This window comes from Diabrotica undecimpunctata, chromosome 5, assembly GCF_040954645.1.
Source record: "Diabrotica undecimpunctata isolate CICGRU chromosome 5, icDiaUnde3, whole genome shotgun sequence".
Classification (NCBI taxonomy): Eukaryota; Metazoa; Arthropoda; class Insecta; order Coleoptera; family Chrysomelidae; genus Diabrotica; species Diabrotica undecimpunctata.
Window position 1 is genome coordinate 66,208,791 of NC_092807.1, and position 21,204 is coordinate 66,229,994.

At 35.2% G+C, this 21,204-nt stretch overlaps 2 protein-coding genes across 4 annotated transcripts in view; one reads left to right on the forward strand and one right to left on the reverse strand.

The window, feature by feature from the left end:
* The window catches only part of LOC140441359 (TBC1 domain family member 1-like), a 515,776-nt gene that overhangs the window by 421,622 nt on the left and 72,950 nt on the right, over positions 1-21,204 (reverse strand). The gene's annotated exons all lie outside the window — the stretch shown is intronic.
* The window catches only part of LOC140441360 (cilia- and flagella-associated protein 61-like), a 185,617-nt gene that overhangs the window by 146,589 nt on the left and 17,824 nt on the right, over positions 1-21,204 (forward strand). Inside the window, exons 15-16 of one of the 2 annotated variants that reach the window (XM_072532035.1) lie at positions 2,506-2,691; positions 5,285-5,395. In XM_072532035.1, the coding sequence (XP_072388136.1) occupies positions 2,506-2,691; positions 5,285-5,395 (297 nt within the window). The remainder of the gene's footprint in view (positions 1-2,505; positions 2,692-5,284; positions 5,396-21,204) is intronic. The other variant, XM_072532036.1, reaches the window with a different exon arrangement.

A 21,204-nucleotide genomic window follows, 5' to 3' on the forward strand; every position in this document is an offset into this window, starting at 1 on the left:
TTACATATTTCGTAAAACTGGAGAACCTTTCAGAAAGCATGACAAAAAAATCGAGTTGAGCACTTCGAGTGTGAAGAACAATTTTTCTTTCTTTAGGTAATTTATCAGAATTAAATTTCGGACACTATTCAGACAAATTTAGGTCGAAACTTTGCAAAAACTGAGGACCGTGAAACCACAGAATAGAGTTGAGTATGTTAAATGAGATCACTCCTCTGGAGAGGATGTCAGCAGTCTTTAGACTTTACGTTCCTCCAATCAGAGTGAGAACAATTTTTTTGAATTTGAGCTAACCTGTTGGCGACAAATTGATTCCATCTGAAGTGATGTGATCTGAGCCATGTCAAAACTATCTCAGAATCGCTTTACATGTTTATAGAGGTAATAGAGAATTTCATCATTCAATCTTCGCTTATCCACTGCTGGACATAGATCTCCCTCATAATTTTCCATCTATTTCGATCTTGTGCCTCTTGTCATAGGAATTGGATGCAAGAGGCACAAGAATAGAGAATTTATCCTTTATGATATCAACCATCTTCGTGGTGAGGTTACTAGCCAATACATTACCCATAAGTTCTAGCCTTGGAAGCGTTATGGTCCTTAAAGGAGCAATACGACTCTTCAAAGCAAAAAGAGAGCACGAGACATTTTTTGATTTCTAGATAACCCGTATATAACAACAAGCAGCATACGCCTTCAAACTTGCGTCAGAAAAGGAGTGCATTTCTAAAGAAGAAATTTCATGACATGAGAAAAGACATCTGGGTATGTTTATGTCCTTGAGAGCAGAGAGATCAGTTATAAATTTCGACCATTCATTTAAAATATTTGAATCCACGGAATCATTTCAACTAATTTTAGAAATCCAAATTTTTTGCATAATAATTTTAGCAAGCACAGTTACAGGGTTAAGGAACCCTTGTGGATAAAAAATTTGAGCGATGACAGAGGGGATTACTTCTCTTTTTGTGTAATTATCCTTTATTGATAAGTGGGATTTAGGTCTCTGTTGGGGTTCCAACAGAGACCTAAAACCTTGTTGAGTAGGTCAGTTATCTCATTATGAGTCTTTAGGAGAGTTTGCGTGTCATTGGCCCCATATAGAATGTCATCTACCTAGTAGCCTGTTAAGAGAGCATCGGAGACCCATGGGTAGTTATTTTGATGAGTTTTAACTAATTCCATCAAACAACGGGTCCTTTGAAAGCTTGCGCTTTTTGTTCCGTAAGTTACGGTTTGAAGCTCAAGACATTCGATGTCCTGTTCTGGAGAATCCTGTCAGAGGATATTCTGTAGGAATGTGTGATCAGGATGAATACGCCTGTACATTTTTTGTATGTCGGAAGTGAAGACATAGGTATAAAGTCTAAACCGAAGTAGAATGTCGAAAAGTTCAAGCTGAAGAGTTTTCAACAGGATGTCATTAAGAAAATAGCCACTGGAACTCTTCACGGAGCCATCAAAAACCACCCTTAATTTTGTAGTTAATAATTCTTCTTTTATGACAGAGTGATGTGGTAAAAAGTATTTATTTTCTATATGCAGTTTATTTTCTAAACTAATAAACCTTTTCCTAGACATATTGTTAGAATTTCCCAGCATTTTATGTGCTGATTCAGAAATGAGAGGAAGCTTTACCTGAAACTGACCAGAAGGTAGAATTTGAGTTGTTTCAGTGAATAGTTGTTCATCCAGATCCTCAGAGGAGGAGATTTTAACAGAGGGGATCACTTCTTCGACTTCGAAGAATTGTCGAATTATATCATCGAGCTTATCTTCCTCAGATGTGGACTGGACAAATAAAGAGGCATTTGACTGTGTAGGGGACAACTGCGGGTGATAAATTCCTTTATGAAGTGCGTAAGAAGGTAAACCACCAAACATAATGTACCCTAAGTGTGTGTTCTGAAGAACAGGAAGTCCTTTACCTAAACGTATTAAACCATCCGATAACAACTCGCTATATATGTCACTGGCAAGAAGAAGATCTATATTTCCAGGACCAGAGTAGGTGGGATCTGCGAAAGTAACTGTAGAGGGGATATTAAATTTACTTCTGTTTATGGATGCCTGGGGGAGTCTACAAGTTATGTTGTCTAAGATAACACAGGAAATTTTAAAACCATTACAAGTAATATTAATAATGATTGCCGTTACTAAATTGGAGAAGAAAAACTAGCATTAGAAAATCATGCCACTTATAGTGATATCTTTAAACGGCAATTACTCAAAATTTGCTTTTTGTCACTTTTACCCCTTTACTTCTAGGCTTCACATTTATCGTATAACTTAGTCGTCTTAAAGTTTCTTCCAGATAGAAGGATCGATCAAATTTACTAGATATGAAAAAAAGGACTCTGAGTTATTTGTTTTATAAACATTTAGATTAAATAGTTTTTATCCTACTTTTTCTTTACATTATTCTAAAAACTTTTTTATGAAATCTTTTGGTATATACTTTTAAAAAAGTAGTAAAAAAACTTGACTTTAACTTCTTTACAGAAGACTAAAAGCCCACATAAAATGGCTGGTTGGAATTTTCATATAGAAAGAGGAGACTCGCTTGTTCCAAGATACACACAGCCTATTATGAGATACTGTAGACTTCCAGGAGGTTTATATTACTTATCAATTACAAAACCAGGAAAAAGAATTCCGCTGGAAACTGCTGTTTGCATGGACAATTATGTAAACTCAAATTTATCAGATTAATATTTCAATTTATCTTTCGTATATCCGAACACTATTTATAATTTATTTCATTTTAATAAAATTTGGTATACAGGATTATCGTGGTAAAACAATAAATGATCAGAATTTCAGCCATCTTACTATGCTACCACGTGTGCGCTTCTTGTTTTTTTTAATGTCGTTTACAATGCTTAGAGTACGAAGACGCGCAAATTTCCAACGACTAAGCGAGTTTGATAGGGGGCGGATAGTTGGCCTAAGAGAAGTGGGACTTTCTTTTCGGTAAATTGTTAATATGGTTCACAGAAGTTTAGATACTGTATTAAAATGATATTGGGCATAGCGTCGTGAAGGCTGAAAATGAAGATGGAGGGGCACAGGACGGCACCAAATATCAACAGAGCGCCAACATCGTCGCTTAAGGTTCATGGCTCTAAGAGACCGCTTGTCCACTACCAGGTATATTTCAAATAAATGGTTGACAGACTATGAAAGATCAATTGGGATGCGAACATTTTATCGTCGAATTTGCAGTTTTGATTTTTTTTGGCCATACTTGGGCCTACCTCATACTCCTCAACATCGCCGTAATCGTCTTGAATGGTGCAGAGAACGATTGGCTTGGGACCATGAATGGAATAGAGGTATTTTTAGTGATGAAAGTAGTTTCTGTTTAAGCATTCATATTGGCTGAGCCAGGATCAGAAGATGCTAAGGTAAAAGACCAAATTAATAATTGTTGTCGAACGGTATGTGCACCGCACTGTTAGGGTTATCGTGTGGGGTGCTATTGGTTATGGTTTAAGGTCACCTTTAATCTTAGTCAGAGAGGACAACTCAGCAAACATCCAATTTTTCAACAGTATAAAGCAAGGCGACACACTGGAAGAGTTACAATGGACTTTGAACAGGCTGGAGTCAATATTTTGCTCTTGTCACCGAGATCCCCAGATCTATCTCAATTGATCACGTGTGGGATATGATGGGTCGGAAACTTCTTAATTTTGAGGACATTCTTCTCAAACTTTGGGAGCACTTCGGGAGGAATTAATTAGAGCACGAGCCAAAACGCATCCGAAATTATATTTCGAACCGAGCTGCATCAACAAATCATTATTTGATTTTCTCCTGTAAGTTGTTTGAATCATATTGAAATTTGGTTTGTTTTTTATTTTGCTACCCTGTATAATTATTTAAAACATTTTTAAAATACAAAAATTTATAATGTTTGTTCGGATTTTTAAGTCACTAAATATATGTATACATACATATATATATATATATATATATATATATATATATATATATATATATATATATATATATATATAATGAACCAGAAGTATTTGCTGACAACGTAAGGAAGTAAACGTTAAATAGTGGGTTTGCAGCAATAAAAATGAAATGTGTACTCTTTTAAATTTTTATTCCAAGCTTTCGGACATTGGTTATGTCCTTCATCAGGGAGCTACAAATGTGATTAAGAAATTGTTGGTGTTGGTATAATTAATTAAAAATTGTTTCTACTTACAAACTTAACGAGGTTGTATCAACAAAGATCTATTATAATATTGATAAAATTTATCATGGTCTCTCATCTATTTTAATATATAAAAACTAAGTTTTTATATATTAAAATAGATGAGAGACCATGATAAATTTTATCAATATTATAATAGATCTTTGTTGATACAACCTCGTTAAGTTTGTAAGTAGAAACAATTTTTAATTAATTATACCAACACCAACAATTTCTTAATCACATTTGTAGCTCCCTGATGAAGGACATAACCAATGTCCGAAAGCTTGGAATAAAAATTTAAAAGAGTACACATTTCATTTTTATTGCTGCAAACCCACTATTTAACGTTTATATATATATATATATATATATATATATATATATATATATATATATATATATATATATATATATATATATGCAAAAGTTTAGATCTTTAAGCAAAAGCTACTATTGCTTTGTTGAATTGAATAACCAAATATATGGTCTACGAGGACAAATTCCTTAAAATTCCCGTACTCGAATCGGTATCAATAGAGTGTTACGACGTCATTTCAGCATCCCTGCTTAATCAGACACTCGGGCTGATAGAAGAAATCCAAACTCGGATTCGAAGTCCAATTAATTAAAGTTAAAGGTAAAAGATTTAATCTTTAGCACATTTCGTATTGGCCAGAGCACATAAAACGATATTATTAAATCGTTTTCGTTCAAAGCCACCAAAGTAGATGGCATCTATGTACGCTAACCACTACAGTGGTAAAGATTAAGGAGAGATTAGTTGGACTTTCTGAGTTTGAATTTGTATCAGTCCGAGTGTCTGACGAAGCAGGGATGCTGAAATGACTTCATAATACTCTATTGATATCCATTCAAGCACGAGAAGTTTAATTAATGTGTCCTCCTAGGCCATATATTTGGATATTTATATATATATATATATATATATATATATATATATATATATATATATATATATATATATATATATATATATATATATATGGTTGCACTATGATTGAATTGTTTTAAATATAATGCAAAACATTTTTATAAATTTAATTTCAGGGTCAAGTTCTAATCACAGGTAACTGCCGAAATCTATCTAAACAAGGATATTTTCAGTTACATCTTAATGAATTTAAACGAGTTGAAACGATTACCTGCTTACACAACAAGGTAAGTATTCTTTTTTTATAAAAATTACTTATATTTTATATATATATATATATATATATATAAAGTAGTTAGGTATTATTGACTGACACGTTATGTAAAATAAAGTTTTATTTTGGGGTTGCAGTCATTAATAGGGCAGGAAAGTGAAACTCTTTGTTCTTTATCAAGCTTTCGCAAAATTTATTTGCTTCTTCAGGATATGCTAAAATATGGTATCAGTAAATACAATGAAATTAGAATTAAATAGCATTGTATAAAACTAGTATAAAAACTTACAACGTGAGGTTAATCCATTAAATTTTCAAATTTACAAAACATTAAAACTTAACTTATTAAAATTATATAGTTATCTAAGTACAATATTTTAATTTTATTTAATTTTGTACAAATTCATTATGACATTGATTATGTTGATGTTTGATTTATGTCAGAAAGACACTCGTTTCTGTTTATTATATTTTTTGTTGTTGATAACTAGCTCTTTATTGTTATTATGGTTACGTACAAAGGTTCGCCAAATATGAATTTTTAAATTTTTTGAAATTATAGTATTTATAGTCAGAAAATCTAATATTTGAAAATTATAGTATTAATTTTCGTAAGACAGAATATAATTATAGATATTGCTTAGTTTATCAATATCAGTTTTTTTATTAACGCATTGATATTTATTTATGCATACCATTTCTAAGAATTCTCTTTTATTTAATTGGTTTTCACGTCTTAACATATTAGTTTGATTGAAATTAAATGAATGATTTTTATTAATTGCATGATCTATTAATGCACACGTATTTTTGACACACATCTAGAAATCTAATAGGCAGACTAACATCACATAAAAGTGACCTTAGAAATAATAAAAATACGTGTGCATTAATAGATCATGCAATTAATAAAAATCATTAATTTAATTTCAATCAAACTAATATATTAAGACGTGAAAACCAATTAAATAAAAGAGAATTCTTAGAAATGGTATGCATAAATAAATATCAATGCGTTAATAAAAAAACATATTGATAAACTAAGCAATATCTATAATTACATTCTGTCTTACGAAAATTAATACTATAATTTTCAAATATTAGATTTTCTGACTATAAATACTATAATTTCAAAAAATGATAGGTACCATATTTTAGCATATCCTGAAGAAGCAAATAAATTTTGCGAAAGCTTGATAAAGAACAAAGAGTACATTCCTGCCCTATTAATGACTGCAACCCCAAAAATAAAACTTTATTTTATATATATATATATATATATATATATATATATATATATATATATATACGTTTATGTTGTTTTTATTAGGACTTCCCGTGGTTTTAGGTACTCAAAGAACTCAAGACCGTAAATAAAACTGTTTAATACTTCTATGTAATATGTAAATGTAAATGTAAAGATATAAAAATACTTAATTGTTTGTAATAATTAAATAAAAATAAATGATACAAATATATTATTGTTCACACATGTTAGTTCGACGTTTTGAAAATGAATGTCTTTTCCCACAGGAAGGTTGATTTCAGCCAGATATCTTATCGATAAGCCCTGGCGGGACTGGTTGTCTTACTTTTGCGACAAGCTGTTGCCGGGATCAAATTTTGCAAACGGTGACAGGGGCGTCGTCAGGTCATTTAGGTTTTAACATAAGCCGCCCCCTTTAGACGTCATAAGGGGTTCAAAAACCCAAATGTATAAAGTCCACAAGTCAAGATTGAGCTAAAATTGTAAACTTTATCAAAAAAAAAACTAAAGTTAGTTTTCGTTCGGTAGCACACATAGCGTTCGGTAAACACATAACTTCGCAACTGGACGTTTTTATACGCCAGAGTTTTTCATGTCCAATAAGAGGCCTAAGAGGTTCCAGTCCATCTTCTTTAACAAGTACTAAGGAACCAATCTTGAGAAGGAAACTGCATTATGTCTTCCACTTGACGCGTTGCTGAAGAGAAGAGACGTATTCTTTGGACCGTCGTGTCCAATAAAATTGCACCATTTGCTGCACCCTTTGAAATCTGTTTAATCTGTTTTAAATAACATCTAACAGATTGCGGTCAGGAACTGATATGAAAGGTGATCCAACCAGAAAATATGCAAATGTGCACCAGAAAGTAGGTAGGTCTGAGGGGTCATTAGACATAGGAAAAAGTAGTCTGGTATTGATAATTGCTTTAATTTGACTCAAAACAGTGGAAAACTCCTCAAAGAAGAGAATCGTATTGCTAATAACTCGTTTAAGGTGGTATTTTACCGATTTTACTCCCGCTTCCCAGACACCTCCAAAGTGAGGAAAACGCAGCGGAGTGAATTTCCAATCTATACCCTCAGAATAGAGTGTGTTATGTAAGTCAAAATTGTTAGTCTTGAGAAAGTTGGAAAGTTCATTGTTGGCACCTTTAAAGGTTTCCATTATCCAAAAGAATAGAAGCGCATTTACCCCGTCTAGAAGTAAAAAGTCTTAAAGCTACTATAAAGCATTCCGTAGTCAGACTACTCACAACCTCCAAGTGTATAGCCTTTGTGGCCAGACAAATAAAAGTGCTACATAACCCTTAATGGTCTTGTAATTTCTCGTAAGACGTTCCTTTAGAGGAAAGGGTCCCGCATAATCAAGTCCCGAGTGGGTAAAGGGTCGTGAAGGAGTAAGACGTGAAGAACGTAGGTTACCCATTAAATATGTTTTAAGTTTTGGAGCTGCCTTAAAACATGTGATGCAGTTTCTAACAAGCTTTCTAACGACATATCGTCCATTGAGAGGCCAATATATCTCTCGCAAGGAAGATAAAAGTAGCTGAGGACCAGCATGTTGTAATTTCATGTGTTCATGTCGTACAAGTATGTCTGTAAAACGATGTTTTTGTGGAATAACGATGAGATGCTTTCTCTCGTATGAGATGTCAGTGTTCACGCCTCTATCCAATTCAAGTTTATTTTATGCATTTTTACAATCCGGCAACATAGTGGCGTAGGGAGATATATTATGCCATATGTGAAGATAAGGCGAGTCCCTTAAGGCACCCCAAAGACGACAGCACTCAAATACGAGACGAGATCGGTGATACAGCATTCAGCGCGAGCAGACATAATACTTATTAGCATTCATATTATATGTATTGTGTAATTCAAAATAAAGTCAGTTTTGGTTTCGCACGGAGTTTGATTATTAACCAGCGGCACAAGCGAAGTGCATATCAAGCAAATACATGGTCTATTCGAGTCGAATCATCAAATTCTTGTGTTGAAACAGTGTAAATTCACCGAATTCCGAACTCATATTTGTGTCATCAAATTAGCGGGCGAGATAGTGCATTCATAGTGGCCCGAGCGCGTTATAGACTGTCGAACGTTATTCTTAAGACAGTTACATAATTGGACAACTGTGGGTTTAAAATCTGTGAAGACCTATTTTATACGAGTTGAGGCGAAGATCCTTGGCGCCAGGAGGCTAGCTGTTACAATAAACATACAATATTTTGGTGAGCATATCCATTTCACATTCCCTTTTATTTATCAGTCTTTGTACCTTTATTCTGCACATGTGATAATTCTGAGAACGTTAGGGTCGAATATCAAGCGATTTATAATCTGTTTCTGTTTACTGTTTAATTCATTATAAAATTATGGAGAATTTAAAGCGAAAAAGGGGCGGTTTTAAATGCAAACTCACAATATTTTCGAAATTTATATTAGCGTTAAATGATAAAATAACTAAGGGTGAAACGATTTCAGATTTAGAAGTATTACAGGCTATTGAAATGGTAAATAATATAGAACATTTACAGAGCGAATTCGATGAGGTTCAGGGGCAAATAGAAAATACGGTTCAATTTGAATTATTAGAGGATGAATATACGGAGCGCGAAGAATTCTATAACAAATATTATTCACAATTAGCGGTAGCGCGAAAAATCATTCGCGATAATCAACAAGTAGCTTGTATAGAAAGCGATAAAGCAAGTGAGCGCTCTAAGAATTCATATACAGGGCATTGTATTGAGCTTAAACCTATCGAGTTACCAAAATTTGATGGTAATTATAATAATTGGTTAGATTTTGCAGATCTTTTTGAATCTTTAGTTAACAGAAATGAGTACTTAGACAATATAAGGCGTTTTCATTATTTACGAAGTTCATTACAGGGCGGTGCGGCGCAGGTCATACGAACATTAGAGTTTACCGCCGAAAACTATGCAGTTGCGTGGAAATTAATTAGGGAAAGGTACGATAATAAGAGATTATTAATTTCCAATCATGTTAATGCCTTATTTAATATAGAGCCAATACATAAAGAGTCATCTAATAGATTGCGGCAATTAGTTGACATTTTTTCGAAGCATTTATACGCGTTAAAGCAGCTAGGGCTACCTACTGATTCGTGGGACATACTCCTTATTCATATTATTTCTTGTAAGTTCGATACATCGACTTTACGCGCATGGGAGAATAGCAAAACACATAATGAAATTCCTAGTTTTGATGATTTTAAAACGTTTTTAAAATTAAGGGCGGACCTCTTAGAATCTCTTGAGGTAAATCAAGCTGAAAAACAAAATACACGGAATATTTCTCAGGCGGGCGCATATTCACGGAATACGAAATATTCACATAACATTCGCGGTCTATATTCATCACAGGGAACTTTAAATAAATCGGATAATACAAAGTGTTGCCCTATTTGCAAAAGGGAACACACCATTTATCAATGCGGCGAATTTTCAAAACTTTCATCTAGGGACAGGTTTGATAAAGTAAGACAGGTCAATCTTTGCACGAATTGTCTTAAACCTGGACATTTCTATAAGCGGTGTAGACAATCAACATGCAAGAAATGTGCGTCAAAACACCATACGTTATTGCATACAGATATATCAAGCGAACAGAACGCAGCTTTAGTTCATCAACCGGTAGAAAACGCGAGCGATATACGATCTGCAGATAATATACAAGGTAGTTTAAACACTACCAATTTGTCAGTTTCGGCAGTTAGCGCTGCAGATCAAACTATACAGTCCACAGTATTAGTTAATATTTTTGACGGTCAAGGTAAAGGTGGGTACACATATGCGAGCCAAACGGTATACGTACAGTACGCGTACAGATCCTTGAAAAATATTCTACATCGTACTGACCGCATACTTATCTCGATCCATGGAAAGCGACAAACCAACAACGAACACACATGTGCGAAATGATTCATTTTATTTATAATTTGGGTACTGATTTATGTTTCTGTTTTTGCTTGTTTAACAAAGATAAAAATATGTACAATAATCAGTTTACTGTTTTCTCACGTCTCTCTAGGAAGGAACACGTCATTCACACCATGTCGATTTGATGAGACAATAAAAATGTTCGCTGCGTCTAGTAAGCGCCGTCCAAACTGAAAGACGAGCTTCCTTTGAAGTCGTGGAATAAACCGCAACAATTTGGTTCGCGACGAGTCACGATGAAACAGTACGCAAGCGGTTTTTTCTGCCGTACACATTAACGAATATAGCGTTCGCATACCGTATGCATACCGTTTGGCTCGTATGTATATGTGTACCGACCTTAAGGCATACATAGTGCGAGCTTTGTTAGATTGCGGTTCACAAAGCTCATTCATAATCGAATTTATGCGATAAACTTAGATTAAAAACGACAAGCGCGAACATATCAGTCATGGGCATAAATAATATTGCATCTCCCTTCGATTCAAATGCGCAATAAATATACAGTCTCGTAGCGATATAACTTTTCATACAACTTTAAATTGTTTCGTAATGCCAGAAATTACGGGGTGCGTGCCGGCATCTGAAATAAACATTAGTGATTTGCAGATACCTAAACATTTAAAATTAGCGGATAATCATTTTCATAAACCACAAAAGGTCGAATTGTTGATAGGAAGTGATCTATTTTGGCAAATACTGGGCGCAAACAGAATTATTTTAGGTAAAAATAAACCATTCATGCAAGAAACAATGTTTGGCTGGATCATAGCAGGGCCGTATATCAGCCAAAACAAAGCATCAGAAAAGCGAATAACTAAGTGTAATTTCACAAACACAATCGAAGTTACAGAACAGCTAAGTAAGTTCTGGGAACTTGAAGAGGTTTTCAATGGAAAACCTGCACTCTCGGGCGAAGAAATTGCATGCGAAAAACATTTCGAAGATACGGTGAAACGCGACGCGACAGGCAAATTCATAGTATCATTGCCATTCAAGGAATCGATAAGTTCACTCGGTGATTCATTTCGTCAAGCAAAAAATAGATTTTTAAATCTCGAGCGTAAGTTGAATAAAGATGCCAATCTTAAAACTCTTTATAGCGAATTCATCCAGGAATATAAAGAGTTAGGACATATGAAAGGTTTATGCAGAATTACGGAAGCGGCAACAGACTTTAGGGTAAATACTACATTTTATTTTATGCCACATCATCCAGTATTAAAAGAAAATTCTTTGACGACACGTTTGCGCGTTGTGTTCGATTGTAGTGCGCCAACTACAAACGGCATTTCATTAAATAGTATTCAAATGGCCGGACCAACCTTACAAAATGATTTACTCTCCATTTTATTGCGTTTTAGAACACACTTATATGTAGTTAGTGCGGATATAGAAAAAATGTACCGTCAGGTATTGGTTGCAGATGATCAAAAATCCTTACAATGTATCTTATGGCGAAATAATCCGGAAGAACCGATTGAAATATTTCAGTTACAAACAGTTACATACGGTATGAAATGCTCTTCTTACTTAGCGATTAAATGTCTAATGACATTGGCAGAGGAGCAAGAAGCTAAAAATCCTAACATTGCTAGCATTATTAAATCCGATTTTTATGTGGACGACCTTTTGACAGGTTTTGATTCAAAACAGAAAGCGCGCGAAGCATGTAAACAACTTTTTGAGGTCCTCAAAGGCGGAGGATTTACATTGCGTAAATTCTATTCAAATGATCCTGAAATATTAAGAGATATACCGGATAATTCAACTACGGGTTCCGTTATTCAATTCGGTAATAACGAGAATTCGAAAACTTTGGGATTATTTTCTAATGAAATAAAGCATTTGAACCGAAAGGGATCTTTAGATAAAAACAGCAAACTCATAAATTTATCTCCATTTCTTGATGATCAGGGCATCATGAGAGTAGGCGGGCGTTTAAAGCATTCCGAGTTTACGTATGACAAAAAACATCCCATCATTTTAGCGGCAGATCATATAGTTACGTCGTTAATATTTAATCATTTTCACAAGGATCTTATGCATGCTGGTCCTCAGCTTTTACTTGCAACTATAAGAGAAACTTTCTGGCCGTTATCAGGAAGAAATTTAGCGCGACGTACCGTACACAAATGTGTAAAATGTTTTAGATTAAAATCTAAATCCATTCAGCCAATAATGGGTGATCTACCTGCCCAGCGTCTCGCAGGTGGCCCACCGTTTATTATAACAGATGTAGATTATGCGGGCCCTTTCTTAATTCGCGATAGAAAGGGTCGAGGTTGTAAACTAATAAAGAGTTACATGTGCCTTTTTATTTGTTTTTGTACGAAGGCCATACATTTAGAATTAGTTACAGAACTGTCTAATGAATCATTTCTGTTGGCCTTCAAAAGATTTATTGCGCGAAGAGGCAAGCCTCAAAAGATGGTTTCCGACAATGGAACCAACTTTATAGCAGCTAGTTCGGAGTTAAAATCGTTAAGAAAATTTTTAGAGCAGCACACTCCCGCGATAAGAGAATCCTTACTAAAGAATAATATTTCGTGGTCCTTCATACCTCCCTATTCTCCACATTTTGGCGGACTGTAGGAAAGCGGAGTAAGAACAGTTAAGCATCATTTGCATAGGGTTTTGGGAAACGCGCACTCAACGTTCGAGGAATTTTATTCGTTGCTTGTGCAGATTGAAGCTATAATGTGATCCAAATGATCTCTCCCCATTAACTCCTGCACATTTTCTCAACGGAAGACCACTTATTACCAATCCAGATCCAGATTTGCGTCATGTTCCAGTTAATCGGCTCTCAAAATTCCAGCATATTCAGCAGCTTTCTCAGCATATATGGGAACGATGGAACAAAGAATACATCTCCGAACTACAAAAACGCACGAAATGGACTACTACTAACGGTGAAGTTGCGGAAAACACGTTAGTGCTCATAAAAGAGGACAATTTACCTCCATTAAGGTGGAAGTTAGGTCGCGTGATCGAACTTTTACGCGGCAGTGATGGTGTAGCCAGAGTTTTTAGGATAAAGACAGACAATGGTATCATAACTCGTTCTTTTTCCAAGGTGTGTCCGCTACCCGTTTCGGACTACGTGTAGTTTAAACATTTAAACATTTAGCATTAGCAGACGATTTTGTTGGCAGTGTTTGCCAAGGCGGGGGCCATGTTCACGCCTCTATCCAATTCAAGTTTATTTTATGCATTTTTACAATCCGGCAACATAGTGGCGTAGGGAGATATATTATGCCATATGTGAAGATAAGGCGAGTCCCTTAAGGCACCCCAAAGACGACAGCACTCAAATACGAGACGAGATCGGTGATACAGCATTCAGCGCGAGCGGACATAATACTTATTAGCATTCATATTATATGTATTGTGTAATTCAAAATAAAGTCAGTTTTGGTTTCGCACGGAGTTTGATTATTACCAGCGGCACAAGCGAAGTGCATATCAAGCAAATACAGTCAGCGTTGTGAATTCTTCCACCAACTCGAATTATATTATTTTCATGAAGAAAAGGATTCAGGGTGAGAAGTTTGCTTTTATGATCGACCTTGCCATGTTTTTTGAGATATGTGGGATCATCAGAGAAAGATTGATTTTGCACAATGCGAATAACACAAATCAGAAAGCAGGTAATTTCTTCACATGTTAAATCATTAAAGGTTCTTTCTGGCATTGTTAACCTGTAATTTTTGAATAACGTAACATAGGCTACAATTCGTTGTAATTTAGTTAAGGAAGAAATTTTGTAAATAATGTCAAGATTCGTGCAAATTTTTGCGAATAGATTAACAGTAGATCGAAGCTCAAGAATTTTAACCTGTTTAAAGGGTTGATGAGGTCAGAAATTTTCAGCCAATAAAAGCCATGGAGGGTCATGAAACCATAGATCAGAATTTTGTAGTGCTGTGGCTGAAATACCACGTGACAATAAATCTGCAGGATTTTCCTGTGTGCTTATATATCTGCAGGAATTAGAATTAGTCAAGGATTGAATCTGTGAAATCCTATTTGCAACGAAAGGTTTTAACAAGTTGAAAGGTGTATAATGCTGGAATCACTACAAATTAATTTTAATGAAATTGTTTATTGGTTGCAAAAGACGACGGAGGCGTCATCAAGTTATTAAGATTTTAACTATATATATATATATATATATATATATATATATATATATATATATATATATATATATATATATATATTGTAAAATAACGTCATATTTACATTCAACAAATACCAAGAAATTTCCATCCAATTTGAATTGACCACGACAGGCCAAATTGTGTTTTGCTAAATATAACACAATATTTATTAGTCTTTTTAATACATTTTTCTCGTTCTTTAGCTATCTTCTTCTTCTAGTTCCATGACCGTTATCGATCATTGGATATCATGTTGGCTACCATATTCGCTATCGTGACTTTATTGACAGCAGCTCTAAATAACGATGTAGTTGATTTTCCATACCATTGCCTTAGATTTTTCAGCCATGATGTTCTTCTTCTACCAGGACCACGATTATCTTGGATCTTTCCCTGAATGATCACATGTAAAAGATCATATTTTTCAGCGTGTCTCATAATGTGACCGAAGTATTCCAACTTGCGTTTCATTGACCAGTTGTGTTGTTTGGTTCAGCCGTCTAAGGACCTTCTCATTTCTAACTCTGTCGACCCAGCTTATTTTCAGTAGTCGTCTGTATACCCACATCTCAAAGGCTGTCAAGCGTTTAAGGATAGCCTCAGTTAGAGTCCACGCTTCCACTCCATACAGCAAGACAGGTTTCATTGTTATTATTGTTACTGTAAAATTTATGCAGTCGCGATTTGAAAGTGTTGTCGATAAGGTGGTGTGGGTATGAATTAAGTGTTAGTGCTGTTTTTGCCTTTTTAATGGCCTGAGGTCTATTGATAGGATCGGATAATCTAATAGCTCTATCGGCGAGTCCGATAACTACTGATTTCTTTTGAGACAGGGGATGATGAGAGTTGAAATTCAGATATCTCGACGACCAGGTTTTTTTGGTGTACCATGAAGTAGTTATAGTACTGTTTTTTCTATGTAAGGTCAGGTCCAGAAAATTAATTTGATAATTTTTTTCAATTTCTAATGTGAATTTTAGTTTTTGGTGAAAGTTATTGAATTCATTTAGTAAAATATCCATTTTATCCTCTGGTGCTGCGCTCAAGCAGTCATCTATATAGCGATAGAAAAAAGGTATATCAAAATCTATTTTATTTAAAACAATTTACTCTAGATGCTCTAAAACTAATTGCGCGATGGCACTGGATATGCTAGCACCCATAGCACATCCATCTGTTTGTTGGAAGATTTTGTTTTTATATAGGAAATAGGTTGACTTTAATGTTGTTTCGACTGCTAGCAGAAATTCTTCTAGAGGGATGTCTGTGAACGCTTTGATTTCATTCCACTTTTTTTTAATAATGTCTTTCGCTAAAGCTATTGGAATATTGGTGTATAAAGATACCACATCGAGAGAAACTAATTTATAATTTGGAGGTAAATGTATATTTTTGAGTTTTAATTTCAGAGAAGATATAAAGATCAGATTTAAAGATATTTACATATCTAGATAGAGTCGTTCTATCAATATTATTTTTTTTAGCGACTGTGCAGATTTTACCATTAGTGCTACATATTTCAGTGCTACAGTTTCCAAAATTTCAGGATCAATAGGCAGTCGGCCTTTCAATTTCCATTTAAAAGGCATCTGTAAAAAAATTAATATTGTAGATGCCGAATTTTTAGCAAATTTTAGCACATTTTTTAGATCTAGGCACATTTTAGCCGAAAAAGCAAACAATTGTGAGCCCACATTTTTTAATATTGAAAAGAAAGAAACATACTGGAAAATAGTAAAACCGAAGGTATTATTGTGAATGGAGTAACCGTCAACAATGTTAGATATACCGACGATACCTTAGTGCTTGCTAATTGCGGAGAAGACAAAATTATATACAGGATGACGGTATAAAAGTCGGAGATGCCACACTGGACAGAGTAGAGAAACTCGTGTATCTTGGCAGTAATATCAATGAGAGCTGGGATCCAACCGCAAAAATTAAAAGCCGAATAGAACAAGCCCGAGCTGCCTTTGTAAAAATGAGAAACGTACTTTGCAGTTACGATCTTAGCATTGACCTTAGAGTTCAAATGACATCTTGCTACATCTTTCCTGTCCTGCTGTATGGAGTGGAAGCGTGGACTCTAACTGAGGCTATCCTTAAACGTTTGACAGCCTTTGAGATGTGGGTATACAGACGACTACTGAAAATAAGCTGGGTCGACAGAGTTAGAAATGAGAAGGTCCTTAGACGGCTGAACCAAACAACACAACTAGTCAATATAATAAAGAAACGCAAGTTGGAATACTTCGGTCACATTATGAGACACGCTGAAAAATATGATCTTTTACATGTGATCATTCAGGGAAAGATCCAAGATAATCGTGGTCCTGGTAGAAGAAGAACATCATGGCTGAAAAATCTAAGGCAATGGTATGGAAAATCAACTACATCGTTATTTAGAGCTGCTGTCAATAAAGTCACGATAGCGAATATGGTAGCCAACATGATATCCCTCACGGGACATCTAATGTATCTCGTTATAAGCGAAACCTCGTAATAACCGTGTTCGTTATAGAGGGAGTATACTGTATATATATATATATATATATATATATATATATATATATATATATATATATATATATGAAAATTACTGAGTTCTCGGGAAGAACCGCGTTGAGAATTTAAAACTCGACGTTTCGGCACCCATTTTGGAGCCATTATCAAGAGTGATACGGTTCGGTTCGAGTTCGGGGTCTCAATCTGCCTACTTCCCTCACTCGAGACGTACCAGTATCGTGTTCTATATTGCAAGAACTGTCTCTCGGCACTGAGGTCTCAATCTGCCTACTCCCCAGTGTCGAGTGACAACCGGTCTTACCCTGCGTGGCTGCTTTTATACTCGCTGTATGCGCGGGAACGGTATGCGCTGACGTGGTCTTAACTGACGTGGCCTGAGCGGTGTGGGCGGGAGGTCGCTGAAGAAGGGGTCGCCATGTTGCCGGCAATCGTTTCGCGTCATCGCGCGTGTTCAAGCTGTTAGGCCGTTTTTCGATTTCGATAGCTTCACGAATGATTCTCGCTTTTAATGAGCGGATGGGAGCGATGGTTTTTGCTTTTTCGAAATCTATTTTGTGGCCTGTTAAAACACTCTTATTTCCCGTTCCATAAGACTTAGCGACAACAATCACAGGTCATCCGAAATCAATTCAATAAGACAAACACTCCTACAAAACGGCTACCACAAAACCCAAATCAATAGAAGCATTCAAAAACTTCTAAACCCCATTCCATCCAAAAAAGAAATCTTGCCGCCGGATCAACCCAAAATCTTTCTACCTTTCATTAAAGGTGTCACTGACAAGATCAGTAGAACTCTTATCCCTCTTAATATCAAAACCATCTTCACCACTCACTCCAAATTGTCCAATCTCGTCAGATCCGTAAAAGACCAAATCCCCAATGAAGACCATGGTGTCTACGAGATACCTTGTTCCAGTTGCCTACATACGTAGGACAGACAAACCGACGAATCCATAACCGTATTTACGAACATTCTCTATCAGTCAAACATTCCGATACCACTTCAGCCCTAGCCCAACATCATATTCAGACAGGCCACAAAATAGATTTCGAAAAAGCAAAAACCATCGCTCCCATCCGCTCATTAAAAGCGAGAATCATTCGTGAAGCTATCGAAATCGAAAAACGGCCTAACAGCTTGAACACGCGCGATGACGCGAAACGATTGCCGGCAACATGGCGACCCCTTCTTCAGCGACCTCCCGCCCACACCGCTCAGGCCACGTCAGTTCAGACCACGTCAGCGCATACCGTTCCCGCGCATACAGCGAGTATAAAAGCAGCCACGCAGGGTAAGACCGGTTGTCACTCGACACTGGGGAGTAGGCAGATTGAGACCTCAGTGCCGAGAGACAGTTCTTGCAATATAGAACACGATACTGGTACGTCTCGAGTGAGGGGAGTAGGCAGATCGAGACCCCGAACTCGAACCGAACCGTATCACTCTTGATAATGGCTCCAAAATGGGTGCCGAAACGTCGAGTTTTAAATTCTCAACGCGGTTCTTCCCGAGAACTCAGTAATTTTCATTTATCTGACCGCGGAAACTTATCCGAACATATATATATATATATATATATATATATATATATATATATATATATATATAGATATATATATATATATATATATATATATATCCCGTGTCAAAACGGGAGACTATTATTATATATATATATATATATATCCGTGTCAAAACGGGAGACTATTATTATATATATATATATATATATATATATATATATATATATATATATATATATATATATATATATATATATATATATATATATATCTTTAAGGAATATGACCGTTTAATTTAATATAAAAAAAAAATGCACTCGTAAGTGAATGGGATGTTTTCGGTCAATTTGGAGATAAAAAAGACAAGAGTTGTGCTATCTTATCTATTTAATGAAGACGTTTCGCCCACTGTTCAATGAGCATCATCAGTTCATCTAAACGAGTGTTATTAGCGATACATCTAATATGATAGAATATCTTATCTCAAAATATTTTATTTCAAAATTATTTGACTTTGGTTTGAAAATAATTTGGTTTGAGGATAAATTAATTGGTTCAGGTGAAATCTCTATTCCTGTGATAGGGTTCTCAACTGATGTATGTTGTGTGTTCGTACTGTCTTGTAAATTGTCAAATTCGGAAGGAAATCGTCAATGTCGAAATTGTCTGGTGGTTCAGTACATTCTGAACTAGAGCTTAGGGCATTTATTTGGATTCGGCTATATTTAAGCATCGGCAACTTGATTCTCTTTGCCTTTTTTATATTTGACTTCAAAATTATATTCTTCTAGTTTAAGTCTCCATCGGGCTAATCTAGAAGTGGGGTCTTTAATTTTGTAGATCCATACGAGAGGATTGTGATCTGTTTCTACAGTGAATTTTTGATTTTATAAATACATACGGAAGTGTTTACAAGAATCTAGTATGGCTAAAAGTTCTTTTTCGATAGTGGAGTAGTTTTGTTCTGCTGAATAGTAGGCAATAGGGTGGTTGTCTTGAGATAATACTGATCCTATAGCTATATTAGAGGCGTCTGTAGTCAGTACAAAAGGCTTTTCGAAGTCTGGATATTGTAGAACTGGAGAATTAGTTAACAATTGTTTGCATTTTGCAAAACATTCCAAATAATTTGGATTAGTAGGGTCAATAGTTGCTCTTTTTCGAGTACATATCGAAAATGGGGACGTTATTTTTGCAAAATTGGGTATGAATCATCGGTAGTAACCGATTAATCCAAGAAATGATTTAATTTCTTTTACTGTTTTTGGTAGAGGGTATTTTTGTAAAGCTTCGATTTTCGCTGGGTTAGGTTTGATTCCTTCGGTTGTCACTACGTGACCTAAGAAAGATACTTCTTTCGTGAGGAACTCGGATTTGTCTAGCTGATTTTTAAATTATTTTTTCTGAATGTGTCAAAAATAGTTGCAATATGAACTAAGTGTTCTTGCAGTGACTTAGAAAAAATGATGACATCGTCAATGTAGACGAAGCAAAACTTATGAATAAAGGGCCTAAGAATATTGTCCATTAACCTTTCGAATGTTGCTGGGCTATTCTTTAAACCAAAGGGCATACGTAAAAATTCAAAGTGACCATGCGATACTGAAAAGACTGTTTTCCGAATAGATTCCAGATGAACTTCAATCTGATGATAACCTTGAGCTAAATCTAATGTCGTGAAATAAGTGGCTTTTCCTAAGTTATCCAGGATCTCATCTATCTGAGGAAGTGGGTAACGATCACTTTCAGTATGATTATTGAGCTTCCTGTAGTCAATTACTAACCTAAATTTTTTCTGACCTGAGGCATCAGCTTTTTTTGGTACTATCCAAGCTGGAGCTGAGTAGGGTGAAATTGACGGTCGAATTATCTTATTATCTAATAAATTATTTATTTGTTTTTTTATTTCTTCCTGCATTGCTTTGGGATACCTAAATCCCTTTACATAAATCGGATTTTCATCCTTCGTTTTGATTTCGTGTCTAACAGCTAACGTAAAGGTTAAACTTTCGGATTCGTCGTAAAATACATCCTTATTTCTTACCAAGATTTATAATTTTATATTTTTCTTTTTGTTTTTGCGATTTCGTAATTACATAAGTTTTCGACTTCAATTCTTTTATCAAATTTAATCGGGAATGCTAATTCTACTGTTTCTATGAAACCGTCTTCTGCAACGTGTATAAAATGGGGAATTTTGAAACCTTGAAGTTGTCATTCTTGCAATATAACTTCGCCGTTATGAATAGTGTTTGTAATGGAATGCTGACAAGGGGATTCTTAAAGGTTAATGTGTGAGTTGCGTAGTTTATAGTGGCATTGAACCTCTGTAGGTCATGGTTACCTAGCAGGATATCAAAATGCTGGCTGA